At 45.6% G+C, this 12,380-nt stretch overlaps 1 protein-coding gene across 2 annotated transcripts in view; it reads left to right on the top strand.

Annotated features, from left to right (window-relative positions):
* The window catches only part of PRKG1 (protein kinase cGMP-dependent 1), a 1,171,371-nt gene extending 1,161,296 nt beyond the window's left edge, over positions 1–10,075 (top strand). For both annotated transcript variants that reach the window (XM_069461138.1, XM_069461137.1), the window contains exon 18: positions 9,977–10,075. In XM_069461138.1, the coding sequence (XP_069317239.1) occupies positions 9,977–10,075 (99 nt within the window). The remainder of the gene's footprint in view (positions 1–9,976) is intronic.
* The last annotated feature ends 2,305 nt before the right edge of the window (positions 10,076–12,380 follow it).

The following is a 12,380-nucleotide window of genomic DNA, read 5'->3' as shown; positions in this document are numbered from 1 at the left end:
TTTTCCAAATTATAGGTCTGGCCACCAAGTGTTTAGTGGGGCCGTTCCTGAAGTTGTGTTAAAGACTTCATGGGTTTCTAGACTACTGATCTCCCAGGTGAGGCTATGGGGCATATGGGGATTTGGGTCAGTCAGTATTTTCTCTATAAGTGTTTTGATTATAATAGTCACCACAAGCATCGTTCCGGGTGTCCCCATCATTGGTCCGGCGGCAGTCTGGTTGCCACGCGAGTCAGTCTGGTCTTTAGTGGATTCTCTGGGTCCGATGAGGCCCTCCACTGACTTTGTTGCTGCTCTTGCTCGTCCTTGTTGGCAGGTCTCATGTGAGAGTGGTGTATCCATGTCGCCACTGCGTCAACCTTTAGGGCAGTGGGGGTGACAAGAATAATCTGAAAAGGTCCCTTCCACCTGGGCTCTAGGGTTTTGTCATTATGCTGTTTTACTCATACCCAATCTCCCAGCTGGTAGGGATGCCCATCAACCTCTTTTCCCTCCTGCAGAGCTGCCTGATAAAAGGCTCGGAGGGGAGGCCAGATCTAGCTCTGAACTCATTGCAGGGCCTGTACAGCCTGCAGCACTTCTTTAGGGTTCTCAGGCAGAGCCCCAGAGATCATTTTTGGTATTACAGGTGGAGGAGCGCCATATACAATCTCAAAGGGGGTTAGGCCTAAATGATAGGGGGTGTTCCGGGCTCGCAACAGGGTGAAGGGAAGGAAAATCACCCAGTCCCCGCCAGTCTCCAGGACCAACTTAGTCAAAGTCTCCTTTGGGGTTCTGTTCATTCTTTCTACCTGCCCGGAGCTCTGGGGATTATATGCACAATGTAATTTCCAATCTGTCCCCAGAGCCCGGGCTAGCCCCTGACTTATTTGACTTGTGAAGGCTGGCCCATTGTCAGACCCTATGCTCTCCGGCAGCCCGTACCTGGGAACTATTTCTTCTAATATTTTTTTTGCCACTATTAAAGCAGTTTCTCCTTTAGTAGGAAAAGCCTCTACCCACCCTGAGAAGGTGTCTACCATGACCAGTAAGTATTTGTACCCATATTTTCCTGGTCTTACTTCTATAAAATCTATTTCCCAAAATAATCCTGGTTGCCTCCCCCGTTCCCTGGTACCTGTATGGGTCCCCCTGGTCCTCCCCGGCTGCATAACCTGGCAGACACGGCAGTTTTTGACAATGCCTTCTGCTGTCTTCTCTTGTGATTTGAATCTGAGTTGTGCAATGGCCAGCAGCTGTAACATCTTTTTCTTGCCAAGATGCATTGTCCAGTGCAAGTGTCCTAGTAGCTGGTTCCCCAAGGTCTCAGGGACTGTCAGGCGATGTTCTCCATCTTGGAACCAGCCATCCTTGTTCGGCGTCGCCTGCAGTTTTTCTGTGGCCCACTTTATGTCTGTGCTGGAATAGTCTGGTTGGGGGGGGCATCTTCCCCATCCCAGGGGGCGGCAAGCTCAAGTGCAGAACATCGGTTAATACCGGTCCCTCTGCAGCCCTTCTTGCCTCAGCGTCCTTGGCCCGGTTGCCCCTGGCCTCAAGGGAGTCCCCCTTCTGGTGTCCAGGGGTATGGACTACAGCCACTGCCTTGGGTAACAGGATGGCTTCTAGTAGTTGGAGTATCTCTGGCTTGTGCTTAATCTGTTTGCCTTCTGCTGTAATGAAGCCCCTTTCTCTATAGAGGGCTCCGTGTATGTGCACTGTCCCGTAGGCATAGCGGCTGTCAGTATACACCGTCAGCCTCTTTCCCTGGGCCCGGCGAAGGGCTTCTGTCAATGCGACCAGTTCAGCCTTCTGGGCCGAGGTCCCCTGTGGAAGGTGCGTGGCCCAGGTAAGCCTGCCTTGCTCATCTACTATAGCCGCCCCTGCATACCTGTGTCCGCCTGTCCCGGTCGAAGCTGCTCCCATACGTGAACCAGGTTAGGTCGCTGTTCGCGAGGGGGCAGTCTTGCAGGTCATTCCGGGCCATCTGGATCTCGGCCAAGATCTCAAGGCAGCTATGTTCAGGCATTGCCGGCACCGGATCTGGCAGAAGCGTGGCTGGGTTCAGGATGGCAGGAGTCCGGAACTCAATGCGAGGGGTGTTTAACAGAAGCCCCTGGTAGTGAGTCAGCCTCGCATTCGTAATCCATCATCCTGGCGGCTGCTTCAAGATCCCCTCTATGGCGTCAGGGGTGGTAATGTGCAAATGCTGACCCAGGGTGAGCTTATCAGCATCTTTGACCAGCAAAGTGGTAGCTGCGATGATTCGCAGGCACGCCGGCCATCCTGCTGCTACCAGGTCTAGCTTTTTGGACAAGTACGCCACCGGCTGCCTCCAAGGTCCTAGTGTCTGCGTGAGCACTCCCTTAGCTATTCCCTTTCTCTCATCTATAAATAGGTGGAACTCCTTTGTGAGGTCAGGGAGCGCTAGGGCCAGGGCCTGTAACATTGCTGTTTTCAGGGCTCGGAAGGCGCCCTCCATTTGCATAGTCCATTCCCATGCCTGACCTGATTCACATCCTTCATATAAAGGCCGAGCTTTTTCTGCAAAACCCAGGATCCAGAGGTGGCAGTACCCCCACTGGCCCCAGGAACTCTCGTACTTCTCGACATCAGGTCGGAGTGGGTATCCCCAACACAGTCTGTTTCATTGCCTCGGTCAGCCATCTCTGACCTCCTTTTATTTTATACCCTAGATAGGTGACTTCTTCCTTGCAAATCTGGGCCTTGTTAGCACTGGCCCGGTATCCCCATTCACCTAGCACACTAAGCAGGTCCTTGGTGCCCTCTAAGCAGGTCTGTGAGGTCGGGGCAGCTAGTAGCAAATCATCTACATACTGTAGCAAGGTCACCTCCGGCTGGTTGGTACGGTACTCACCCAAGTCGTCGTGAAGGGCCTCGTTGAACAAGGTGGGTGAGTTCTTAAACCCTTGAGGCAGCCTTGTCCATGTCAGCTGCCCCTGGATTCCCGTCTCTTCATCTTGCCATTCAAAGGCAAATATTTCCTGGCTGCGTGGGGCTACTGCCAAACTGAAGAAAGCATCCTTTAAATCCAAAACGGTATGCTAGGTTTGTGTCAGGGGAAGGGAGCTGAGCAGGATATAAGGGTTGGGAACCGTAGGGTGGATGTCTAGGACCCGCGTGTTGACCTCCCTGAGGTCCTGCACAGGCCGATCATCTTTCCCACCCGGTTTTCTCACTGGCAACAAAGGAGTGTTCCAAGCTGAATGGCACTTTCGGAGGATTCTGGCATCTAGAAGCCTTCGAAGGTGGGGCGTTATGCCCATTTTGGACTCTTGGGGCATGGGATACTGCCTGACCCAGGCTGGTTCGGCTCCTGGTTTCAGTTCAATATAGAGAGGCGGCCGATGCTTTGCCCATCCTGCTCCCCCTGTCTCAGCCCAGGCTTCAGGAAACTTGTGAAGCCAGTAGCCCATTTCCCCTTCCTGATTGATCTTCACGGGCTGATACAGTCGGTACTCGTCTGCCTGAGCCAGGGTCAGGACTTGAGTAACCCGGGGGCTACTGATAAGGTTGCCTTTGTCATCCGTTATTATTATTCCTTCTTCTACAAAGTAGATACGGGCCTTTAATTTTGTGAGTATGTCTCTTCCTAATAAGGGGGTGGGGCATTCTGGAATGACCACGAAAGCATGACTCACTTGCCCTGAGCTTAAGTCTAACTTTCGTTGAGTGGTCCATTGGTAGGGCTTAGTTCCAGTCGCCCCCTGCACCCAGCTAGTCTTATTGGATAGTTTTCCAATAGTTTTGGTAATCACCGAGTATTCTGCCCCCGTGTCCACCAGGAAGCTAACTGGGTTCCCTTCCCCTTGCAAAGTTACCCTGGGCTCGGGGAGGGGCACCGAACCCTGTCTCCCTTATTTGTCTTTCATCCTGTCCCAGCACCATAACCTTTCCAGAGGGTCCAACCCCATGTCCCCCTTTCTTTTTGGGGCAGTTCCTAGCCCAATGTCCATGCTCCTTGCAGTGGGCGCACTGATCCTTGCCTAGCCTCTCCCTCTGAGGTCGTTCTCGGCCGTTTGCCCCTAACTGACCCCCTCCCGTGGCTGCAAGTAGGATCTTGGCCATCTTCCTTATTTTCCTTACGTGCCTCGCCCACCTGGAACTTTTTATCTTCCTGTCTCATTCTCTCTAACTTCTCTTCTGGTGTTTCCCTATTGTTATAGACTTTTTCTGCCACTTCCAGCAGGTCCCTCAGAGTTTTCTCACTTAACCTCTCTATTTTCTGCACCTTACGCCTAATGTCTGGGGCTGCCTGGTTAACAAAAGACATCATTACTGCCGCCTTGCTCTCTTCTGCTGTAGGATCTATGGGAGTGTACTGTCTGAAAGCCTCCATAATCCTCTCTAGATATGCCGCTGGACTTTCCTCAGGCCCCTGCCGAACATCCCCTACCTTAGCCAAATTGGTCGGCTTCCGTGCCACTGCTCGGAGACCGGCCATTAGAGTCTGGTGGTAGACCCGGAGACACTCCCTACCTTCAGCCTCATTGTAATCCCAGGGCGGCCGTTCAAGGGGAAAGGTCTGGTCGATGACTCGAGGGCTGATGGTGGGTCTGCCGTCCTCTCCAGGGACTAACTTTCGTGCCTCTCCCTGGATTTGCTCCCTCTCCTCCGTGGTAAAAAGAACCTTAAGCAACTGTTGGCAGTCGTCCCATGTGGGCTGATGAATGAAAAGGACCGAATCTAAAAAGTTAATTAGATCGCTTGGATTTTCAGAAAAATTTGCATTTTAAGATTTCCAATTATAAAGATCACTGGTGGAGAAGGGCCAGTACTGATACACCTGCTCCCCGTCCACTCCCGGGGGTCCCACAGCCCTCAAGGGAAGTGCCCTCACAGGTTCCAGATCTGGAGTTTGTCCAATCCGTTGTCTAGTGCCATAAGCCAGCCCCCCCCCCCCCCCCGTTGGAGGTCCGTCCTCCCCTGAGCCGCGGGAGCCGCCGGAGCCGCCTCGGCCACTTGGGCCACTCTAGGATTATAAGGTGGGGGTGTATGCCACTCTAGGTCTATTAAAGCTGGATATAGATTAGAGTCTGACAGCACAGGTGATCCCGTCGGCTGCGGGTCCTACACCCCACTCTTCTTTACCTCTTTGGTAACTAGGGTTTCTGTCTTCTTCCTCGATGCTGGCAGGAGGGTCTTTAGCCAAGGTGGTAGATCCTGGACCAAGTCCTGCCAGACTATAATACAGGGGGCTTGGTCCAGATGGCCATGATGACCAAAGACTACCCCTTTTATCTTCTCAATAAGCTCAGCATCAAATGCCCCTTCCTGTGGCCATCCCACCCCAAAGGTCGGCCACTCTGCCTCACAAAGGGTGATGAATTTCTTTTTCTTTACTTTTAGGGAAAGGCTATGCTCCCTTTCCCTAACATCCTTAAAATGGCCCACAAAAATGGACAGGGGAGTCAATGGTGTCTGTCCCGTATCCACGCAGCACTCCTAAGGAAACAGACACCGTTAGTCGGTCTGATTTGGTGCCACCAGCTGATCTGGCGTCACCAGTGAGTTCCTGCTGCCCGCCCTTGTTGCCCACTGGTTTTTTCTGGTTCCTTGCACAAAATGGGCAGCAGGAAGGTCTTGGCCTTGGTCACACCCTGTTTTAGTCTTATTTCTTTCCGCGGTGGGGCCTCAGAGGATGCCCCTTCCTCCTGAGTCACGTGAGGAGAAAAAGTGTTATTAATCAAAAGGGGGCAATAAAGACGTTCAAAAGACACCGAACGACATAAAGCCACTAGAATGGGGGGGCAGTTCGCAGCCACACAAGGAGTCTCACCAAGAGCCAGTAGAGAAGTGTGAAGGCAGCCTTTTTTAGAGGTTCCCAAGATTGAGGGGTCACAACGTACAAGCCAATACCTAGCAATAGTGCCAACAGAGAAGGAAGCCCCCGAGGGACAACCTGTAACCAGGAGATTGTAAATCCAGAGATTGAGAGGGCCACAGAAAAAGAAGAAGAAGCTGTTGGGCTGTTCCACTCTGCAGCACCTCAGCTCAGCAGACTCACCCACGAATTTCATTCACCATTAGTTGCACTTACAGACACTTCACACAGTAAACATTAATTCCAATCACACTCCTGGCCTAAGAGTCCGGACTCGTTTCTTGGTCTTTCTCCCCACCAAAAAAATTGGCCAATATCACTGGAAAGAAATCCGCAAAGGCACAAACAGACAATAGTAGACCGATCCTGTGTTAACCATCTAAAACTCAGACAAATAGAACCAGAATTTTCGCTGAGTGGCCCCGGACTTACCCCTCTTGGGTGCCTCCCACTCTTTGGAAAACAAAAGAGAAACAAAGGAACAACAGAAATTTTAGCTGGCTGCTCCGCTTGGACTTCCACTTCAAACGGATCCACTTGGTTTCTCTTTCCCAAATAGAATTTCCCCTGAGTGGCCCCGGACTTATCCCTCTTGGGTGCCTCCCACTCTTCAGAAACCAAAAGAGAAACGGAAACCTACCAGGGGTGAGGGACGTCTCCCTTCACCCCCGACCGGCGACCCACCAGCGCGTCTGCCTAGGCCTTCTGCCGGTCACTTCCCAGGGCCCAGTTACCTGCACTGTATGGATACTCAGAGCTCCAACTTCTCCTCGGGTCCGGATTCTTTTCCAGGGGTTTCGGGATCCTGGACGAGCCCCCAGAATGTTAGAGCCGGTTCCCCTTGTTCCCAGGAACAGAGAGGCAGAGTCATTGAGGCTGCAAAAAGGCAAAGGAGTTTATTGGCTAGTTCGAGCTAGGGTCCAAGTCCCAGAGCACCAACGCAGTGGCCTCTCCACGAACTAGGACCCCGCCCTGGGGTAAAGGTTAAGCTTTTATACTTTTCTGTATGCTAGTTTTCACACAACACGTTAGTCTGCACATGACACACTAGTCTGCACTCGACATACTGGTCTGCACTCGACATACTGGTCTGCACTCCATCCCCCTTTAGTTTCTTTGTTCTTTTAGAAGTGGCTGATCGTGTTGGCTCCTGATTGGTTGACTCTAAGCTTCGGGCTTTTTGCGCTAGTGCCAGTTGTAGTTAACGTCATTTAGGGGAAGAGGAGGGTCTCCGACGGGGGAGGGGAGGCTGTTGTTGCATACCTTCTAGTTTTTGGTTACAAGCGATACTGGGAACACACGCTCTGCACAAGCCGTTCATGCGCTGATCATGTCTTGCCCTTGGAGGGCCCCTGGACTCTCCAGCCCTTTATCAGGAAGTAACTTGTGGTTACCTCCCCAGGGCTTTGTTTTCCTTTACTTTAGTGAAGCCTGCCATGGCTCCACTTATGCTAAGCACCAAGCCAGCAAGCCATATATACAGAAGCAGAACTAGGCTGTTAGCTTCTCACATCCAGGAAGCCTAGCCTATCATGGAGTTACCTTTGCTCTTATACCTGTTTTTCATTCTGATTAACTATATTTATCAAACAACTAAAAGCAAGCATAGTCACAGAAACGAATAGCATCAGTTAGAATCAAAGTGAGCACACATTTTCCTACTCTCAATTCCTGTTCTTCACGTCAGTCAACAAAGATCTGTTATTTTTAAAGGTTTATCCTAGCATCAGATTAAATAAACTATAGGAGACATATCACATTAAAATAGTGACATATTCTAAAATCCAAGCTTAAAAACAGATAAATTGGGGAATCTTTACTGTGTATGCATTTTACCATTGTCTTTTTAACTATTCATTGTAATTCAAGTTTCTTTTATTTATGAATAAAAGGTAACGTTTAGAATGGTAGATGTTAAACATACACAGGTGCAGGCAAAAGAGTAGAATGAATCTGCAGCAACCAGTTTTAGCAGCTACCAATTTTTGGCCAATGTTGGTTCATTTATACCCCCCCATAATTCCTCCTGCCCTCCCCCGGTAGTGCTTTGAAGCACTCCCAGTCAAAATTGTGTCTTTTCATCCTTCCATCAGGTTCTATTAATAAAAGAGAAAAGATTCTCCTTTTTTTTACTCTCTTTGCTTAAAACATCAGGCCTCTTGTTAAATAAATAGCCAGTCCACCAAGTACACTGCTTAGACTATATTAACCTGAAATGGATTTCAACTAATTGAATTTATATTTTTACTCAGTATCATATGTATTTAATAAAATGTGCTGCATCTTAATTAAGGGGGAGAGGACTACTTTGTGGTCCTGGGACTGTCATTTATATGCTTCCGCTCTCTAGGACTAACTCAGGACCTCAGGACTGCTCTTTATACAGAATCATTTTCCCTACTTTTTTTTTTCTTTTGGAGACAGGGTCTTGCTATTTTGCCCAGGTTAGCCTGGATCTCCTTGGCTCAAGGGATCCTCTTGCCTCAGCCTCCTGGGTAGCTGGGACTACAGGCACCGCACCACACACCAGGCTCCATTTTCCTTGCTTCTCAGATTTATTTCTTTGCTAATATTTGTTCATGAACAAAACAAAAATATCATTACCATGTCTTGCATCACAGATGTTAATTGCATTCATGAAGTTTTGTTTTTAGAAGAGTAATAGAGTAAGAAGCTCAGAGAGATTAATATTAAATCTAAATTAGTCTAAGCCAAATTTATCAAGGGTCTCCTTTTATGCAATAGTAATATTAAATGGGCTTTTACTGATGCTCTGCAGATTGAACTTTGCACAGTAAATCTGCAAGAATTTTGCTTGAGTTTAGAAATGGCTTTTTATTATACTTAGAATAAACACACAAAATCCTTAAAATGCCCTAAAGGGCCCTACATAACCTGGCTACTGCCTACTTCTCCATCCTCACCTCATTCCACTCTCCTCTTACATGGCAGTCATGTTGGCTTCTTTTGGCTACTTCAAAGTGTGGAGCTCTCTCTTGCCTTAGGCTCTTTACCCACACAATATACCCTCTTTATTGAACTTATTAATGCTTAAGGTTAAAACAATACTTTTCTATTTGGGTACAGTGGCTCACACCTGTAATCCTTGTACTTTGGTAGCCCAAGACAGGAGGATTGCTTGAGGCCAGGAGTTTGAGACTAGCCTGGGCAACATAGCAAGACTCTACAAAAAGAAAAAACAAAATTAGCAGGGTGTGGTGACATATACCTATAGCCCCAGCTACTTGGGAGGCTGAGGCTGGAAGATCTCCTTTTCTTTATTATTATTATTTTTTATTTTTTTGAGACAGAGTCTCACTCTGTTGCCCGAGCTAGAGTGCCGTGGCACCAGCCTAGCTCACAGCAACCTCAAACTCCTGGGCTCAAGTGATCCTTCTGCCTCAGCCTCCCAAATAGCTGGGACTACAGGCATGTACCACCATGCCTGGCTAATTTTTTGTATATATTTTAGTTGTTTGGCTAATTTCTTTCTATTTTTAGTAGAGACGGGGTCTCACTCTTGCTCAGGCTGATCTCAAACTCCTGAGCTCAAAGGATCCACCCTCCTCGGCCTCCCAGAGTGCTAGTATTACAGGTGTGAGCCACCGCGCCCGGCCTGGAAGATCTCTTGAAGGCAGGAGTTTGAGGCTTCAGTGAGCTATGATGGTGCCATTGCAGTCCAGCCTGGGTGACAGAGCAAGATCCTGTCTCTAAATTAATTAATTAACTAATTAAAATGAAATATAATACTTTTACAGAGAGTTTTTACATGATCACTCTTATATTCTCGTGGCATCTTATATATTTTTAATAGGTCTGGACAAAGTTTATTATCTTTATACATGTATATATATGTGATTATTTGTTATTTTATATAGGTTCATGAATTATATATAGATTTTTGTGATTATTTGTTTTAACCACACAATTTGTTACTAGGTATAAACTGCATGATGGTAAGAACCATGTCTGCTTTTACTCACCACATTTACCTTCAAGACAAAACACAACACTTGCTGCATAGGAGACACTCAAAAAAAAAGTAGTCATTGAATAGGGAATGAATAAAGAATGCTTTTAAAAAAAAATTCTAGCTTGGAATTCCACTAAAAAAAAAATCGAAACCTTTTACTGTTCATTTTCTCCTGCTCACAGGTTGCATCACCCACAGACACAAGCAATTTTGACAGTTTCCCTGAGGACAATGATGAGCCACCACCTGATGACAACTCAGGATGGGACATAGACTTCTAATGTATTTCTCTTACCTGCTTCTGCCTTGCTGAAGACAGCTTTTTCTGAGACACAGCTGCCAGCAAACCTGAGGGAAAGAGAGAAGATTAGTGCTCGGGGTCACCATGATGCCTTTGATCGATGCTGCTCCAGTAACTACAGTGGCATTAGGACTTATTGCTTAGATGACAATAGTGCTCTTTACATGTTTTCTGTTTGAACCTAAAATAGCAGTTGACATGGTGGTCCTGAAGCAAAGCCTTTCACCAGTAAAGAGATGTTTTCTATTGTTGCAATGATCTTGCTTTGCTCTGATTATAATTTGAAAGACTGTAGGAAACACTTCAATCTAGTAAAAGAGTCTGTACTTTGCTAGAATTTTCAAGAAGATGAAAGAATAATATATTGGGTACGATAGATGACTATGGTACAGAAACTGGGCTATTCCCTTTCTTCAGTTGAAGGTTGCGGGATCCGTGACTGCAAGCCGGTGTATATACCATACACAAGAGGACCACACATCTGTTGGTCACAGAGTTCATGTCAAACCAGTGCTAGAAGTTTCATGATTTTATTTCCCAGCAGTGCTGATGACAAGACTGAATGTTACCTTTTCTTTCTGACAGATTTTAAAAATTGATATGATAAAAGCACAACTGCTATGGATTTTGCTGAGACCTCTCATAGCAGGTATCTATGCGTTTTCACAGAGGATTGAAAAATAATGCATGATATTTGTTTCTTTTTGATAAATTGGCATGACAGAGTGGAAAAAAAAAAAGCAATTCACAAAACCATTTCATTTAAAAAAAAAAAAAAAAGTATTGTGTTTAAGGATGGTCCTGGAAGTAAATGACTAGCAGCCAATTGGTTTTATTTATTACCTAACATACCCTCAAACTGAGGCTTAAAGTATTCCCTTTTATAAAAAATAAACCCTTGGCATAGGGTAGGGTGGGGAGGGATTAAAACCTATCCAAAAAATAAATTAAAAACTATATAGGTGCTATGTATATCTTTCATCTGTAAATGTCAGTGTCTGAACAGACAACACAAATTCTAATCATTACATGTGTAGCCAGAGACTCGAGCATTTTCACTAAATTTATTAAATCAAACTCCTGTCAGATTTCACTTATACAACACCGTCTACGGTTGAAAGACAAACGTGATTAAAAAAACTTATTTGAACTAGCTTCTTGTCTTAGGCCTGAACCAAAAAAACAAAAAAGAAGTAGAAAAGACAAAGAAAGCACAAAGTCCAAGTTATTAAGATTTACCAGACCATGAATAGGAACCTTACTTATCTGCGGTCAGGGAACAAGACAAGAACCTGGCCAGATGTTGATTACCTTTTTTTATGAATGAGCCAATGTGAGTCCTAGTACTTGCTGTAGTAGGGGGTAGAGAGGAGAACAGGAAGCTGATTTGTTAAAAAATAAATTTTAACTAAATAGAACAGAAAAATTACAATCCTGAAATTTCATGCTACTTAGGAAAGACCAGATTTGAACATAATCAAACTGATCTGCTTTTTTCACATGGGGAAAAGAATCAGCAAATTAAACTGAGCCCTTTGTTGACAGGCTGGTAGACTCTTATTAGCTGTCATAAGTAACACAGTCATTTGGAAGCTTTTTCTGGACAAAATAGCATTGTACCTACCCAGAAAAGTATATAACCTTTAAAGCTGTCATCCTGATTTAGAACGGTGTATGAATTTGGTATATAAAATTGAGATTTGCTTTATTCCGGTAGAGAGCTTTTTAAAAAATCAACTAGGGACATTTCTGCAAAAAACATATGTCCCATTAGATCTTTAGAATATGATATCTTATCAAAATATAATACTCTAAAAGAATTTAGGACAAAAGTACTAAGAGTATATTCTATATAATTAGAAAAAAATTTGATTAAAACTTAGATCCTCAGATGCTATTGTTATTCTTGTGTTATTGGAGTTTTCCCTATCTTACAAAGAATTTCTCAAAATCAATCTATTCCCCTAAGACATCCACTTTCTTCTATAGATTTTAGAAAATAAAATTAAACATATCAACCTGAAATCCAGTTATGAATGGTATTTCAGAAGTTTTATATTTCTTTTAATTGGGCTTTTTAAAATATATAATGCCAACATTATAGTCAATGTTCAGCAATTTTTTGTTGAAAGATAGTGTGGTTGAGGCATGGTTGCTAGAATATTAAATTTACCTTGTCATTAGGAAGGAGAATTTGCTCCTGTAACTTTTCAAAAATCTCATAGTGCCAGAGATAAGCACTTACTGTGGATTTTGGAACTATGGTTCAAGTCTAAGACAACTGC

The sequence above is a fragment of the Eulemur rufifrons genome, chromosome 28 (assembly GCF_041146395.1).
Source record: "Eulemur rufifrons isolate Redbay chromosome 28, OSU_ERuf_1, whole genome shotgun sequence".
In the NCBI taxonomy this organism is placed as follows: Eukaryota; Metazoa; Chordata; class Mammalia; order Primates; family Lemuridae; genus Eulemur; species Eulemur rufifrons.
The sequence above is the reverse complement of the archived record's forward strand: the minus strand, read 5'-3'. Positions and strand labels throughout refer to the sequence as shown.